We start from the raw sequence: 18,236 nt of genomic DNA on the forward strand, positions 1-18,236 counted from the left end.
TTCCTCCAACCTGAATGTGGCCTCATCGTGACAGCAGAGGAGGCCATGGATGGACGTGCTGGAATAGGAAAGGGAAGTCGAACGAAAATGGGTGACCAGTGGGAGATCCTGCTTTTTCTGGCGGATGGAGCGTAGGTGCTCGGCGAAGCGGTCTCCCACCTCTGTGATCTTTCCCCTTGCATGCAGGCTTTCTGCCAGGCTGGCTAATGCACCAAGTATTGGAATATGGACTCTCATCAACTTTCATCTGTAGGTGTGCTCATCAAAGTCCTCACCTGAGCCCTCTGTAGTATATCTCATGTACGACCTTGGCTTCAGGGGCGCAGGCACCTTTACTAATCTTTCCCAAAGTCATAGTAACTCACCTTGTACATATAATCCTGCCTCGAAACCCCAAGAGACTCTCTGCTGGCTGCTACAAATAATTGGATGATTTTACCTTAAGTCTTTGCTCCCCATTCTTCTTTCTCCTGTTAAGGTGGAAGTCCATGGCTGAATAGGACCTGCACAGTACAGGGGTAGGATTTTGATGAGGTTTGGCTGAACGTTAAGTGTTTTTTTGCTAACACTGCAAGTAGCCTGTGTATCAGAAGGATGGAAATGTACTTGGATGCAAAAAGATTAGCATGAAGAATTTGACTTATTTGGTAGCCTAAAAGCTGTCCCTAATCACTGGTATTTGAATGGCCAGTACAGTTACAACAAGTTCTCTGTTATCCAAGGAGCAATGTTAAGCAGTTACACTAATTCCCCAGATGTCAGCTGCAATTGGTGTCAGTTGTGTGCTAGTTTATCCTGCAAGAAAAAGGGAAACTTTAATGAGTATTGCATAATTTGCTTGGGTTATCTGATTTAACAGTGCAACAAAGCTATATGTATGCAGATTTAATATTTGTGGTCGTGGTGGGGCACAAAACTGGTGCTGATTGATAGAATTGTCAGAGGTTGATGAGGATATGAGTTGTATTGAGCGGGGGAAATGTTGCTGATGCATTTGGTAGAACATAATATTTGAAGATATGTTCATTGACCATACCTTGATCATATGTGTAAAGTGGCTAAATACCTTGAACATAGCATTCCAAATTTCTGGGCCTTGGTTCCTTGATATGACTCCAAAAGCTTCTCCTCCCTAAGCCATCTTAAGTGTTGGCTTCACAATCACTTCACTGATGCTGCCACAAAGCACAGCAAACTAGCACCAACTAGTATAGGGAGTTTTAAAAAAACACAATTTAAAATGCATCCATGGTGTGTAAGTCAAGCAACAAGTCTGTTATCAGAGGTGTGACTTTGAATCATCATACTGAGGCAGCTGCAATTTGGTATAAACACAAGAGATTCTGCAGATGATGGAACTCAAGAGCAACACACACAAAGTGCTGGAGGAACTCGTAGGTCAGGCACCTCAATCTTTATAAGTTTGGATGTCACCGTAACCACTTGTGTATACTGCCCACAGCATATAGTGTTGATGCCAAACATTGAACAATAAGCAATGGGAATCCAGGAAACATCCTGAAGAAAGAAAAATATTTTCAGGGGAAATTTCAAGGAATATGGATGAATCTCTTTTAAGGAACAGGTAAAACACAGTGAACAATGCCTCCTCCTATATTGCAAGTTAAGACCATAAGATATAGGAGCAAAATTAGGCCATTTGACCCATTGAGTCTGCTCCACCATTTCATCATGGCTGATCCAATTTTCCCCTCAGCCCAGTCTCCTCCCTTCTCCCCGTATCCCTTCATGCCCTGACTGATCAAGAATCGATCAACCTCTGCCTTAAATATACATAAAGTCTTGGCCTTCAAATCTGCCTGTGGCAAAGAATTTCACTCTCTGGCTAAAGAAATTACTGCCCATCACCATTTTAAAATGACACCCCTCTATTCTGAGGCTATATCCTCTGGTCTTAGATCATCTTTGTTCGTTGGTTTCTGGTAGATTACTCATAAGAGGGATTGTTTCATCATAACAGTAGAAGCATCATAAACTGCATGTATAAATTTGAATTTGGATTGTTGTGACTCTGGAGTTCTATGGCTGAACCATTGCGTTATTGTGATGTATCTTATTTACTTAGAGTTGCTAGGCAGTTAATCGAATATTTTTATTGATGATGACAATTCATTGGCTCTGCTGAAGTCTAATCATATCAAATATGATTGTCTTCCTGTATTTGGATTTCTTTCTATTTTGAAATAGCTTGTATTTTGTTTAAAGATTATTTCTGTATCTAATTTTCCACTGTGCACAAATATTTCAGGAAAAAAAAATTCAAAGGAACTATGCAGGTAACAAAACTTTTTAGATTATTTTTAAGTCATGTGAGAAGCACTGAACAGAAGTTTGGAAAGCAATACTATTATTTGATCTCTTCAGTCTGAATCTCTTCAGACAGACAGGCTAGAAAACATCCACTTTTGTTATTCATTATAAATTGTAATATCTGAGTCCACAGCCTGAGAGGAGGCTGAATGAAACAATTAATTGAGAAATGTCAGATTGATGTTAAGGAAATACTGATGTTACCATGATTCCATAAAATAGCTTTTTTTTGAGTAAAAAGAGATGATCTTAGTCTCTGTGGTTGACAAAAGTGAGCTGTCACAATTGCCTGCAGGTACTACCAGAGGTGCCACCATCTCCTGAGTGGACAGAGTCTCACCCAATGGCTTCTTTCTTAGGTTTGCAGGTCAGGATCCAAGAACAGGGTCCCAAATAAAGCCTCACAGAGCAGAGAAGGACTTTTCCCCCTCCTAGGTCCATCCTAGGGATCATTGTAAAGAAAAAAGCAAAAAGCCTGCAGTTGATGGAAATCTGCAACACAAACTGAACCGTCAGTATTTTCTAATTTTACTTTATGCTTTTATATGAAGTCATTGTGTGCACAGCCACAGTAATAGGCATTTATCCTTTATCTGACTTCCTCATTGGCACAGAGGAAGGAATTACAGTATGTTCTAGATCCCAAAAATAAAGTTTAGATTCCCATTGCGCCTCTGACTATGAGGTTTTCCAAAACATTCTCCAAATACTTTTGTGAGCACTGTCATGCAATGCTTTGTACTCGCCTTTTGCTTGAACAAGACCCATATACTTACAGGTTACAAGCTACACAATTTTTTTCCTTTGCATTCAAAGTCAATTTATAAAAATTACTAAAACAAAAATTAGGTACATAACTTTGACCTGCAGTGTTTTTTTTTCCTGCTTATTTCTGCTCAGCAGCAGTGAAAATTACATAAATTTCTCACCAGTACAGTTAAATTACTAAAATTGTTAACTTAGCCCATTTGTGCCAATTGCATTACCTACTTTCTCAACTCTGCTGTGCATTTGTCACTTTGTGGCTTGTAGAATGAGCCATGCATCTTTGAAGGCAAATATCTCTGTAAATAGCAATCCATTCCTATATTAAATTATTCAGATTTCTGCACAAAGCTATATTGTCCAATTTACTGCCAGATCATAATATTTCTGATCTCCAGTAAAAGAAAACACTATTTTCTCCATGTCTGATGAAACATAATGATGGCTTGATCATGGACACAAAACATTGAAGGAACTCGCCCTCGGGCAACAGCTATGGAGAAAATAAACTGTCGGTGTTTGGGGCCGAGACCCTTCATTGGAACTGGAAAGGAAGTGGGTTGAAGCCATTTTGAGGGGGAGGAGTACAAAATGGCAGAGAATAGCTGAGACCAGGTGAGGGGGGAAGGAGGGTGTTTATTCCCTTCCGTAGTTGCTGCCTGACATACTGAGTTTCTCCAGCATCATGTGTGGGCGCGTGTATGTGTGTGTTGCTCAAGATTTCTAACATCTACAGAATCTCTTCTGTTGGTTATTAGTATAATTAGTTTGGCATAGCATTGTGGACGAAAGGGTCCACAATTTTATGTTCTAGGTGGTTGTCCATTTAAGGCAGAGATGAGATTATTTTCTCTCAGAAGACTGAGTGTTTGGAACTCTCTTACTCAAAGAATAAAGGAAGCAGGGTTTGCATATTTTTACAACAATTGTAGATAGATAATTATTAATCAAGGAGCGGAGTATCACTACAGTTCGATGGGAATGTGGAGCTGGGGTTACACTCAGATCACCTGTGATCTCATTAAATGACCGAACAAGTTGTAGGGCCTGACTGGTCCACCCTTGCTCATATTTCATGCTTGTTTTTATGTCATTTATGAATGGACTTTCTACATCCATTTCGTCCAAAGATGTAAACTTATTGCCTAAACAATAGTTGCTAATTCGAAACAGAAATCAGAATTTTCCTTCCCCATAGGATCCCAATGAAGATACTGAATGGAATGATGTCCTGCGAAGTTTTGGCATTATCCCTCCAAAAGAGCAGCCAAGGGATGAAGTTGAAGAAATGGTTTTACGTTTACAGGAGGAAGCAAAAGGTCAAGGTTTAATTTTACCTAACTGAGCATTTAAAGTGACCTGATGATTAGAATTGTGACAAGGGAGAAGTCTCTATTGTGTGCAATAAACCACTGATAAAACTTATTTTAATACATTCTTTAAACAAAATGGGACACTAATTATGTCTCAAGTGAAGCTTTTCTAGAAAGCGTCTTAATGAAAAGTACCCATATAAAATGGAATGGTGGAGCATTAAGTAAAATACCCAAAAATAAATAGATCAAATACAAGCAATTCCAGAGGCACTTTGAAATAAATCAGAAGAGTGAGAATCAAATTTATTATCACTGATATCTGATGAGATGTTTATTATTTTGCAGCAGCAGTACAATGCAAATACATAAAAACCTACATATCACAAAAAATAAATAAGTGAAACAAAGGAATAATGAGGTAGTGTTCATGAGTTCTTGGACTGTTCAGAAATCTGATCACGGAGGGGAAGCAACTCTTCCTAAATCATTAAGTGTGGGTATGAATTCATGAAGTGAAGAGAAAATTGAGCTACTTTTAATTGTTATTGAAAAACCAAAGCTAGTAGTGAACAATATGAAACCATAGCCACCAATGCTCAATTCAATTTTATCATGTCTTTACAAACTGCCCTCATCAAGTGTCCAGAAATCTTGTGTTTTGTGCCCTTCAACAGTCCCAAATAATTTTCCTCTGGGGCCAACAGGCATACACAACACAAGGCACATATAGCCCAAATAAGATAGCAGTAACCATGCAGTCACAGAAAAAAAACTATATCATATTGGTCAGGGTTTCAGGTCCATGAATGTTATTAGCAATAGCATGCCCGCAGCAGAGTACTGACAAATGCAATCTAGCTGTCTTCCACTGAGCAAACACTGGAGGGCAGCATGCATGCTGCGTCACTCCTCTTCCAGGTACCGACTCCGACACTTCTCTCCTGAGTGGCTGCAAACAGGTGACACTGCAGCTCGAGGCCTAGTCTGCACTAAAAATAGAAGTTCTACCAATAAACCAATGAACTGGACTTTCAGCATTTAACATTACCAATGTCTAACATGGGCTTGCAAACACAAGACAAATCACTAAGACAATCACTCACTGTTAGACTGCACACTGCCTTGGTGTCGCTATTCTGATGACTTTCTGTAGCAGGTAGCAACATGGTCTGCACCATGCCCAGCTCCTCCACCAATGAGCAACTTGATGATGGGGTAGACCTACAGTAATTGAAGTTCTCAATATCCATGGTGGCTTCTGATAGTAAAAAGGCAACAACACCTTTGGTTATCACCCTAGAGGCCACTGTGTCCGAGTGCACTGCCATCTTAACTGGAAGTCCCAATATTAACAGTAATCCTTCCAATAATAAGGAGCAATTGTTATTGTTAGAATCACTTATTCACATATAATGATTTTTGCATAGCAATGCAATAAGTAGTATGCATTAGTGTCTATGGAAATGAATAAACAGTTGACGTTTTGGGCCAAGAACTTTCTTCAGGACTGGAAAGGAAGGAAGAAGACACCAGAATGAAAAGGAGAGGGGAGGGGGTAAGAGGAACTTTCTAGAAGACAGTAGGTGAAGCCAGGTGGTGGAAAAGGTAAAGGGCTGGAAAGGAAGGAATCTGATAGGTGAGGAGAGTGAGCCATGGGAGAAAGTGAAGAAGGAGGGGCACCTTGGGGAAGAGCAGGTGATGAGAAGAGGTGAAAGGCCAGAGTAGGTAAAAGAAGAAGAGGGAATGGGAAGAGAATTTTTTTTTGCCAGAAGGCGAAATCGATGTACATGTCATCAGGTTGGAGGCTACCCAGACGGAACATGAGGTGTTGCTCCTCTACCCTGAGAGTGGCCTCAGTGTAGCAATAGAGGAGGTTATTGACTGATGTGTCGGAACTGAATGGTGGATGGAGCGGAGATGCTTGACAAACCAGTCCCCCAATTTTACTGTATGTTGTGTTTCACTAGTGTAGAAGAGCACCAGGTACAGTAGACAACCCCAACAGATTCGCTGGTGAAGTGTTGTCTCACCTGGAAGCCCTGTTTGGGGCCCTGAACGGAGGTAAGGAAGGAGCTAACTGGGCAGGTGTAGAATTTTGGCCACTTGAAGGGGTATATGCCCGCAGGGACAAATGGACAAGGCAGTCATGGAGGGAGCGATCCCCATTGAAAGAGGAATGTGGGGAAGGTAAAGATGTGTGGTAGGATCCCTTGAAAGATGGCGGAGGCTGCGGAGATTGATGTGTTGAATGCAGAGGTTCATGGGGTGGTAGGTGAGGACAAGGAAATCTATCCCAATGAAGGTGGCGGGAAGATGGAATGAGCGTGGATGTTCAGGAAATGGAGGAGATGTTGGTAAGGGCAGTATTAATGGTGGAGGAAGGGAAACCCCACTTCCAGGTGAGACAAGACTTAATCTCTGAATCTGTTGGGGGTTGTCTACTGTATCTGGTGCTACTAATGCAGCTTCCTCTACATTGCTGAGACCTTTGTCTCTTTGTCGAGCTCCTCTGCTACATCCGCCAAAAATGAAATTTTCTGGTGGACAACCATTGTAATTCCTACCCACATTCCTTTTCTGACATGTCGATCAGTGGCCTCCTCTTTTGCCACGATGAGGCCACTCTCTGGGTGGAGGAGCAACGCCTCGTGTTCCATCTGGGAAGCATCCAATGTAATAGCAGGAACATTGATTTCTCCTGGTAATTTTTTCCCTCCCTCTTCCCTCATCTTCTGTTCCCTACTGTGGCCTCTTATCTCTTCTCACTTGCATTTCACATCCCCCTGGTGCCCCTCCTTCTTCCCCTTTTTTCCCTGGTCCACACTCCTATCAGATTCATTCCTCTCCAACCCTTTATCTTTCGAACCCAGTTGGCTTTACCTATCACCTTCTAGCTATCCCCCTTCCCCTCCCCTCACCTTTTTATTCTGGCTTCTTCTGCTTTCCTTTTCATTCCTGAAGAAGGATCTCAGCCCGGAATGCCAACTGTTTATTCATTTCCAGACTTGCAGAGCTTCTCCAGCATTTTGTGTATGTTGCTTTGGATTTCCAGCATTTGTAGACTTTCTTGTATTCATCATAAGGTTAATGCTTGCTGTTGGGGCCCTATTTCAGAACAACTTTCTGTTTTTGTTTTGGATTTCCAACATCTGCAGTTTAGTTTTGATTTACATTAGAAACTTGTTTTATGCATGGATGATATTCCAACCACTTTAATTCTTAAAAGAAAACATTGTGGGTGTATCACATGATTTTTTAAATTGGCAGATGAGGCTCCCCACGGGCAACATGGTTGGACCTGCTTCCACCCTGTCACAATAGGTTTGTCAGTGGAAATCCCACTCAGACCGGCAATAGTTTTCCACCATACTGCTGACAAAGTTACTGGGAGAACTTTGAGCAATGTTTCTGTCATGGGCCCATATGTTACCAATGTGCTGTAGACACTTGATGCCAAAACCAAATCATCCAGTAATTATGCTCACTGATGGATTATTTCCAAACATCTGCTTCTCACAGTTAAGCCCTATGAACGGATGAATCTTGCAGAGCTAAAGGAAGCAGAGGATGAGTTTGATGAAGAGGATGAATGTGCTATTGAAATGTACAGGTTAGTGTGATGAATTCTAAATAGCTGCAGCACCGAAGGGAATTATGCACTGGGGTGTCTGCAGATCAATGTCTATTAATATTCCTTACATTTCCTTACAGTTCCTTTAGTACTGTATGATGTTTTAAAAGGATCAAAGAGAATTTGGGAGGATTAGGAGCAAGATAGCCAATTTAAAATACTTAACTTTACTCTCAATCTACTTTAAGTGTTTGGAAAGAACCTTACCTGGGAATCTTTTTTAAAATCCAGACAGTATTCACCACACATCATCATTCAAAGGCACTGACAACTGACAGCCCCTTCCCCCTCAGTCCCGATAATCCCATTCACTGTTCTCCTACTACAGTGAGTATGGCAGCCCAGGATAACAACACTAACACCTGATGGAAAGTGAGATCTCCAGCCATTCACACTCCACTCCATCTGCTGCTAACCTGAAGCCTGTTCTGACCCAATTACCTGAACTACTATCCCTGTACCTAGCAGCCATGCTAATGAAGAATTAATGTTCAATGGAGTTTTAATTCTGGCAGCAGTATAGTTGATGTAATAATGATTATGATCTCAAAGGTAAAAATTATATAATGGGAGTTACTTCAGAAGGGATTAAGGAACTAATGAAGAAGAGGTACAAACATGAACATGTAAAAAGTATTGCAACAGCAAATTATTTCTATTTCTACCAAAAATATTGAGAATTCAGGGTAATTAAGGGTTATGGGGAAAAGGCAGGTAGATGGAGATAAATCCATGGCCAGATTAGCTATGATCATATTGAATGGTGGGGCAGGCTCGATGGGCCGGATGGCCTACTCCTGCTCCTATTTCTTATGTTCTTATGTATGTGGAGGGATGCAGTAAGAATATCCTGGATATGCTTACACTGATCTTGGTGTTCATTGATCTTGTAATGGTTGATCACTATCTGGTCAAACATTGGGGTTGAGAGACAGTAACCACAAAAATAATTTCTATCTTGTCTCTACAGCCCGAGGATATATTTTGTCTGCTGTGCCTTACGATGAAACATCATAGTGGCCATTGCCAGCAATATGCTCCTTCTATAGGAATTACTATATTACTCAAATTTAAGACAGTCTATGCCCTTAAGCTTGAACAGGAAGCAGACCATTATTTAATTAGCTGTACCGCATAGAGTAGACTTTTTCAGCTCTTCAAACCACGCCCCAGCAACCCTACATCCAAGATTAACCCTAACTGAATCACAGGACAATGACCAATTAACCTACCTGGGACATGGTTGAACACTGGGAAGAAACTGGAGCGTCCAGGGTAAACCCATGCATTCCACAGGGAGGATGCAGAGACTCCTCACAGAACAGTGCCAGAATTGAACTCTGAACTCTGGAACACCCTGAGCTGCATTAGTGTTACACTAGCCATTACTTTACTGTGGTACCCAAATAATATCGGCACAATGGGACCTATCATTGGATACTTAAAATGAAAGGTTTATAGAGTAAGATTAGGGAAATGGGAACTGTGGTTATGATTTATTTTTGCAGTTATTATATGTTCCATGCTGAAAATAGCTCACCTTTGTATTTTAGATGCCAGAGGATGGCAGATTGGCAGGCTGTACAGAGAAAAACTAGATTTGGTGAGTTGGCTGAACTCCAAGGAGATGAGTATGTTAAGCAAGTCACCTATGCAGGAGAAGATGTATGGGTCATCCTCCACCTTTATAGACCTGGGTATGTAGTCAATCAATCCTCAGTCATTTAAGTTATGCTACCAACTTAGAAAGTTTTCACATGCAACAAACATTCAACTACAAATTAAAAGGTATAAGAATATTTTTATTCAATCAAGAAAAGAATACCAATATTTTACAATGCTTCAAATGACAGAATATTACTGTTAGATCAAGGATAATATTTTATTTTTGAATATTAATGATTTGGAATTTTTTAAAGGTCATACTTACATATAAAACAGAAAATGTTGGAAATACTCAATTTTGGGCAACACTGGTACAAAAAAAAGGAGTTAAATGTTTTAAGTTAATGGCCTTTTATCAGAACTAGGAAATGTTAGAGAAAAATGGATTTCAATAAGCAGCGAAGGTGAGGAGAAGGAGGGAGAAAAGGAAGAAAGGTCTGTATGGTATGCAAGGTGTAAGTTGTTATGGTGCAAGTTTAAAGATTGTATGTAATGTGACTAGAAGAAGCACAATTATTATCTGAAAACTAAAAGTAAATCTGGAAATCAAAAAATGTGATTATCTAAAATTGTTGAGCTCATTAATAAAGACATGAGGAGAGAATGAACTCAATTGGAAAAAAGCAGTACTGTTCTTTGAGTTTATGTTGCATTTCATTGGAATTGCAGAGAAGGTGTGGGAGTAGTATTAGAATAAGAAGATGCTTGGGGTGTTGCTTGCAGAAGATGTTACCTTGAAATACTTTGTGGAACTTTTCTTCAGTGGAATATGGGGTGAGGTAAACAGAATAAATGGTAAACCTATAAAAATTAAATTTGTATAATGCCAAAAAGAATTATTGATTAGAACAATGTTACTTCTAAAATAAAATAAATTTTGAAATAGCACATTATTTAGTGTGTTTAGCAAAGCTTAAGAGGTGCGTATTCTTCAAAAAAAAGCACTAATATAATTGCCAAAAGGTTATCCTGCCCTTTTTATTAATTATTACAAAATACAATGAAATAGCTTCACTGTCAAAGGTGCAAGTTTGAGACTATTTTTTCAGGTTAGTTTTTGTTTTGCTTATTTGAACTGTTCATGCATTCAGAAGGACCATTTAACTTTGACATTTTATCTCTCTACTTCATTCCTATATGCTGCTGCAGGTTTTATGTCATATATTGTCCAACATTAATGAAACAAGCCACATATTTCCAAACAGGAAATTAATGTTACCGTGTTTTGGAGGTGATAGTAATTTTACATTTTCTCTTCCTAACTTCAAGATTACCATTTGCAAGCATAAAGATTTTCGTGTCTCTCCAGGGAAGGAGGGACCTATCTAGAAGACGCAAACACGAGGAAATCTGCAGATGCTGGAAATTCAAGCAACACACACAAAATGCTGGTGGAAAGCAGCGGGCCGGGCAGCATCTATAGGGAAGTACAGTTGACGTTTCGGGCCGAGACCCTTTGTCGACTGTACTTCTCCCTATAGATGCTTCCTGGCCTGCTGCTCTCCACCAGCATTTTGTGTGTGTTACCTATACAGAAGAGGCAGTTTGCACCTGAACTGGAGGGGAATTAATATCCTAGCAGGAAGGTTTGCTAGTGCTGAATGGGGGAAGGGGGTTAAACGAGAGTTGCAGGGATATGGGAACCAGAGTGTCAGAACAGTGCAGAGATTGTGGAGACAGATGTTGTTAAGACCTCAGACAAAATCAGGAATCAATAGGCTAAGCACAGTGTGACTAATGTTCTGAGTTGCACATTGCAGGAAAGGCAGATGAGTTCAGGGCATGGATCAACACATGGACTTCTGATATTGTAATCATTAGTAAGAGGGACAGGACTGGCAGCTCAACATTCTGGGGTTCCACTGTTTTAGACGTGACAGAGCGGGATGGATTAAAGGCAGAGGGATGGTGTTGCAAGTCAGGAAAGTACCACACCAGTGCTCAGTCAGAACTGACTAGAGAACTCATCTAGTGAGTCCTTGTATGTGAAACTGAGGATAAGATTACATTAACAGGGCTATCTTATAGACCACCCAACAGTCCGCAGGGTTTAGAGGAAGAAACCATTTGAACGATCCGCAGACTATTACAAGAAACATGCGGTTGTTAAAGTAGGTGATTTTAACTTTCCACCTATTGATTGGGACTCCCATACTGTTAAAGGACTTGATGGGACAGAGTTTGTCAAATTTGTTCAGGAGAGTTTCCTAAATCAGTACATAGAAGTCCCAATGAGAGAGTGTGGGATGCTTGATCTGCTGTTAGAGAATGAGACAGGGCAGGTGACAGAAATTTGTGTAGAGGAATACTTTGCATCTAGTGATCAAAGTGCCATTGGTTTCAAAGAAAATATGGAAAAAATAGGTGTGGTCCACAGTTAATATTCTAAATTGGAGAAGGAGCAATTACAATGGTTCAGAAAAGATCTGGCAAGTGTGGATTGGGACAGGCTGTTTTGTGGCAAAGGTGTACTTGATAAGTGGGAGGCCTTCAAAAGTGAAATATTGAGAATGCAAAGCTTGTACGAGCCTGTCAGAATAAGACATAAAGTAAACCTTGGTTTTCAAGAGATATTGAGTCCCTGGTTAAAAAAAAAGGAGGTGCATAGTCTGTATAGGTGGGTAGGAACAAATGAAGTACTTATAGTTTGTAAGAAATGCAAGAGAACACACAAGAAAGAAATAAGGAGGGCTAAAAGAAGGCATTAGGTTGACCTAGCAGACAAGACGAAGGAGAATCATATGGGATTCTACAGATTTATTCAGAGCAAGGGACAAAATTGGTTCTGTAGAAGATCAGAATGGTAATCTATATATGGAGTCAAAAACAGATGGGGGAGATTTTGACTGGATGATTTGCAACTGTATTTACTTGGGAGATGGACACAGTCTATAGCAGCAAGGCCAAGCAGCAGTGAGCTAATGGACCCTGTACAGAGAGCAGTTGAGACAGATTAGGGTGGATAAATCCCCAGGGCCTGACAAGATCTTTCTTCAGACCCTGTGGGAGGCAAGTGCAGAAATTGCAGGGGCACTTAACTGATATCTAAATTATCCTTAACAACAGGTGAGGTACCGGAGGATTGGAGGAAAAATAATGTTCCACTGTTTAAGAAAGGCTCTAAAAATAAACCATAAAATTACAGGCTGATGAGCTTGACATCAGTTGTGGGAACAGTATTAGAAGGTATTTTAAGGGACCGCCCATTCCGCCATCCCATAGTATTTGGATAGGCATGGATTGATTGGGGATAGTTAGCATAGCTTCGTTCATGGTAGGCAGGTCATGTCTAACCAATCTTAAAGAGTTTTTCGAGGAAGTTACCAGGAAAGCTGATGAAGGAAAGGCAGTAGATGTTGTCTACATGAACGTTTGACAAGATCGCACATTGGAGGCTGGTCAAGAAGGTTCAGTTGCTTGGCATTCAAGATGAGGTAGTAAATTGGATTAGACTTTGGCTTTGTGGGAGAAGCCAAAGAGCGGTAGATGATGATTGCCTCTCTGACTGGAGGCCTGTAACTAGTGGAGTGCCGCAGGGATTAGTGCTGGGTCCGTTGATGTTTGTCATCTCTATCAATGGTCTGGATGATAAAGTGGTTAACTGGATCAGCAAATTTGTGGATGATACCAGGAATGGAGGTGTAGTGGACAGCAAGGAAGCCAAACAGAGCTTGCAACAATATGTGGACCAGCCGGAAAAATGGCAGATGGAATTTAATGCAGACAAATGCAAGGTGTTGCACTTCAGAAGGACTAACCAGGATAGTTCTTACACAGTGAACAGTAGGGCACTGAGGAAAACAAAGGGATCTGGGAATCCAGGACCATACTTTATTGAAATTGGCATCACAGACAGATAGGGTCTTAAAGAAAACTTTTGGCACATTGGCCTGCATAATTCAAAGTATTGAGTACAGGAGATGGGATGATATGTTGAAGTTTGGTGAGGCCTAATTTGGAATGTTGTGTGCAGTTTTGGTCACCTACCCACAGGAAAGATGTAAATAAGGCTGAAAGAATAGAGAATAGGTTAGGACTTTATTCCTTGGAGCATAGAAGATTGAGGGGAGATTTGATAAAGTTATACAAAATTATGAGGGGTATAGATAGGATAAATGCAATCAGGCTTTTTCCACTGAACTTGGGTGGGAGTACAACTAGAGGTCATGGGTTAAAGATGAAAGGTGAAAAGTTTAAGTGGAACATGAGGGGAAAGGAAACTTCTTCACTGAGAGCAGTGAGAGTGTGGAATGAGTTGCCAGAACAAGTAGTGCATGCAAGCTCGATTTCAATGTTTAAGAGAAGTTTGGATAAGTACATGGATGGGAGGGGTATTGAGAGCTATGGTCCAGGAGCAGGTCAATGGGACTAGGCAGTTTAAATGGTTCAGCAAAGACTAGGTAGGCCAAAGGGCCTGTTTCTGTGCTGTACATTTCTATGATTCTGTGACTCTCAACCCTGTTTAGTGGAACAGTGGATCTGCTACAAAGAATGTAAATGGATTCAAAATTGGCTCGCCCACTGAGGTCAGAGAGTGGTAACAGGTGGAGTGTATTCTGCCTGGAGTTTGGTGATGAGCAGTGTTCCACAGGGATCTGTTCTGAAACCCCTGCTCTATGTGTGTGAAGTAACTTGGATAGATAATTGGAAGTGTGAGGTAGTCAGTTTGCAGATGATATGAATGTTGGTGTTGTGGATAGTATAGAAGATTGTTGTAGGTTGGATTTAGGCTGAGAAGTGGCAGATGGAGTTCAATTCAGAAAAGTGTGAAGTGACACACTTTGGAATGTCAAACTTGAAGGCAGAATTCAAGGTTAATGGCACAATTCTTAGCAGTGTGGAGGAATATAGAGATCTTGGCTCAAAGTCCATAGGGTCCCTCAAGGTTGCCACACAAATTGATAAGGTCTTTAAGAAGTTGTATGGTGTGATGGCCTTTATTAGTCAGGGGATAGAATACAAAAACCCCATGGTAATGTTGCAGCTCTACATAACTGTTTAGACCACACTTAGAGTGTCGTGTTCAGTCTGGCTGCCTCATTGAAGGAAGAATGTGGTGCAGATTAGACTTACCACAATGTTGCCTGGATCGGAGAACAATGTTTTATGCAGAAATGTTGATTGAGCTGGAGCTTTTTTTTTCTGGAGCAAAGGAACATGAGCGGCAACATGATAAAGGTGTATGAGATGTTAAGATGCATAGATAGAATGGACAGCCAGCACCCTTTTCCTAGAGGGCAGCAATACGTAATACCAGAAGATATTCTTTTAAGGTGAGTGGAGGAAAATTTAGGGGAGAAGTCGGAAAAAGGTTTTTTCACATAGAGAAAGGTAAATGCGAAAGAGGGTGGTGATACAGACTGAAATGTTCAGGACAGTTAAGAGGTAGACACATGGATGAAAGAAAAATTGAGAGTTATGTGCTATGTAGGAGGGAAAGATTAGAATGATCGTGGAGTAGAGTAAAAGGTTGGCAAAACATGATATGCTGTACTATGTTTTATGTTCTATGTAACCAGTTGATATAATAGCCTTTTTCAGAACAGGACATGGTGTTGATGAATATCTAGTGTTCCAACAAAGTTCCTGGCTTGCAATGTAGACTCAGGTTCTAAATACAAGAGAGGTATATCCTGCTGTGTAGAGCTTGAGTTTGCTACTGAAATACCAAATAAACTGTGCTCCTTATGCATCCACTCTTACACAATTTGAAATGATTTGGTTGGAGTTAATCAGTGTGAATTTATCTGGAGTTTTATTTTACTGAACAGAAGGATTATTTGTTCTGTAATTGAGAATTTGCATGTGCCAATATCAGGATCCTGAATCAGACATGTTATTCTAAGTGCTATCACGGAAAGAGATTACGTACCAGGGTGACAGAGGACTAGATTCAAGGATGTGCTCAAAGTTTCTTTGAAGAAGTGCCACATTTCCACTGACTCATACCTGTGATTGCTCAAAGTAGAGAAGAAACATTAGGAATGATATTAAGAACCTTAACACCATGCACCCAGAGCACATAGAAGACCTGCATAAATGATGAAGAAACCTCACAAGCTAACACTCCTCCTATCACATCCCCCAGAAGGGTATATGATTCTCTCATTGGCTTGCACAAGGCAGTGTGGAACCAAATCATCTTCAGTCTCAAGGCACTATATGTAAAAAAAAAGATGAATACGTTTTTGTAAGTATAGATTTCCCTTAGCATATCATTTATAGCAATGGATATTATACCTCATGGCCTTGTCATTACTGACTGGCTAGGAAATGTCAACATTCAATCTGGGATAAGGAGAAAGAGAGGTTCAAAAAAAGGGAAAAATACAAAGCAATAGAAAAGTAGAGGTTGAAGAGAACACCCAAATGATGTCAAGAAGCAAAAGGTGGATTATGTGTTGGTAGAATTATTCCTAACTAAAGTTAATATAATGAACATAGACTATTAGTTTAGAGTCGTGAATCGGGCATTTATCCAGTTGACCCTGGATTGAAGGAAGAGTTTGTGGGTGAACTTTATTGCATAGTTGTCACATCAGACTGGAAATGTTAGCAAGAGAAAATCTGCAGATGTTGGAAATCCGAGAAACACACACAAAATGCTGGAGGAACTCAGCAGGCCAGGCAATATCTATGGGGAAAAAAAAGTACAGTTGATGTTTTGGGCAAAACACTTCAGCTTCTTTTCTCCAGTCCTGCCGAAGGATTCCGGCCCAAAACGCTGACTGTACTGTTTTCCATAGATGCTGCCTGGCCTGCTGAGTCCCTCCAGCATTTTGTGTGTGTTACACAGGAAATGTTGACAGGAAATGTTATCAGGTTATGTTACATTATCAGGAAAACATGGGCAGGAAGATGTGTGTTCCAAATTGTGGATTGCTATATGTTGCTAGCAAATTGTGCTGTTCTCTCATTAACTTCATGAGGCATTTCATCTATAACTTTCCCACAATTTCTGTGAAGTGCCTGCATGAGCACATTAAATATCCATTAAACTTGCCACAGAAAGATAGATCTTCTAATTTGTGGCACAAGTATGCTTTGCAAACTGCATTAATTTTAATGACAGGAGGAAAGTTAGAAATGGCTGGTCTCATATCTTCAAGATGTTAACTGCCAGTGAATTGCCCTTTCCTCCCCATTTCTCTGCACAATCTTTCAATCCATTTCTGTATGTTTTCACTATCAAAGCTTTAATTTATGCAGTATATTTCATACTCTTCCTCTCTTTATGTCTCAAATCTTAAACCTCTTTGGTTGAGGAGATAAACCAAGATTTCAAATGTCCTGTTCCCTACATCATAGTAACCTCACACTTAGAAGTAGTGAAGGAACTATTTTGAGTAAAGCTTCCAGGATAAAGTCTAAGTAAAGGTTCCCCAGCCAATTGCCATATGAAATTCACCTGTTCATGGAAAATATATGTAATTATGGAATCTAAGTTTCCAATCCCTTCAAAATATTTTGAAACTCAAGTACTAAAAATAAAACTTGTGATCAAACTTAACATAAAAATAGACAGAAATACAGAATTTGAATTCTAAACTACTTGTATCTTCTGAAATTTTTTATGAGAAACTTTAAGTTATAATTTATTAGTGTTAACTTCACCTTTGTTCCCTGCTGTGTAATCGAGCTGATTGTTAGTTAGCCCAGTAAAATATTGTCTTGCTTTTTGTTTTGTATATACTTTAATATAGTAATCCACTGATTTTAATTTTACAGTACTTTAAGATTGCTTTATTGTATTTTGCTTGATGAATCCTATATTCCACGCAATAACTTTTTTTAATAAAATAATTCTTCAGAATGTTATTTTTCATGTTACTGAACTTATTTCAATCTTCAGACAGTGTTATGTTCCTCTGTTTAGAACATTGGTGTGCAGATGATTGCTCTTAGGTGCCAAATTTCAAAAGTTGTCAATCAAGCACAATAAAATTCATAGATTTGAAGGAAAGTAAGCAAGCTATGTTGAATCTCTTATGGTCACCTCCCTAGAAACTAGCAAAGGAAAGTGAGGAATTGAATAAGACAAATTATTCAGACTAAATCAGACATTGTCTTTAGTGTGATAATATTTCAAATTGCAGCACAGAAGAGAAGCAGAAATTTAGTAGAATTATTGGAGGCATGGAGAAGTTTTTAAAAATGATCTGAAAATAGTGAAATAGAAGGAAAGGCTGAGAAGTTAACAAAGTGAGTTACAAAAGATTAAAACTGGGATCACAAGACCTCTTTGGTAATCAGAAAAGTGAGAAGAAGATGGCATAAATAATTGGAGAATAAAAGGAGCCTTGTTAAACATGTAATCAAACAAAGTATTTTCTGAATATTCAGACAAAACAAACATGCAGGCATCAAATTGATAAGTAGAACTGTAGATAAACGATTTCATATTGTGACCTGTAACTAGTGGATTAATTCTATTGATTGAATTCATCCACAAGTTACAGATCACAATATTAAATAGTTTACCTACTGTTAGAGAGGTTCTTTTGATTGTATTCCATATTGCAGAGGAA

At 39.7% G+C, this 18,236-nt stretch overlaps 1 protein-coding gene across 1 annotated transcript in view; it reads left to right on the plus strand.

The window, feature by feature from the left end:
* Window positions 1–2,291: 2,291 nt before the first annotated feature.
* LOC140737549 (phosducin-like protein 2) overlaps window positions 2,292–18,236 on the plus strand; it is a 29,333-nt gene continuing 13,388 nt past the window's right edge. The window contains exons 1-4 of the mRNA XM_073063995.1: window positions 2,292–2,297; window positions 4,295–4,415; window positions 7,932–8,022; window positions 9,597–9,740. Coding sequence (XP_072920096.1) covers window positions 2,292–2,297; window positions 4,295–4,415; window positions 7,932–8,022; window positions 9,597–9,740 — 362 coding nt within the window. The remainder of the gene's footprint in view (window positions 2,298–4,294; window positions 4,416–7,931; window positions 8,023–9,596; window positions 9,741–18,236) is intronic.

This window comes from Hemitrygon akajei, chromosome 13, assembly GCF_048418815.1.
Source record: "Hemitrygon akajei chromosome 13, sHemAka1.3, whole genome shotgun sequence".
NCBI lineage: Eukaryota > Metazoa > Chordata > Chondrichthyes > Myliobatiformes > Dasyatidae > Hemitrygon > Hemitrygon akajei.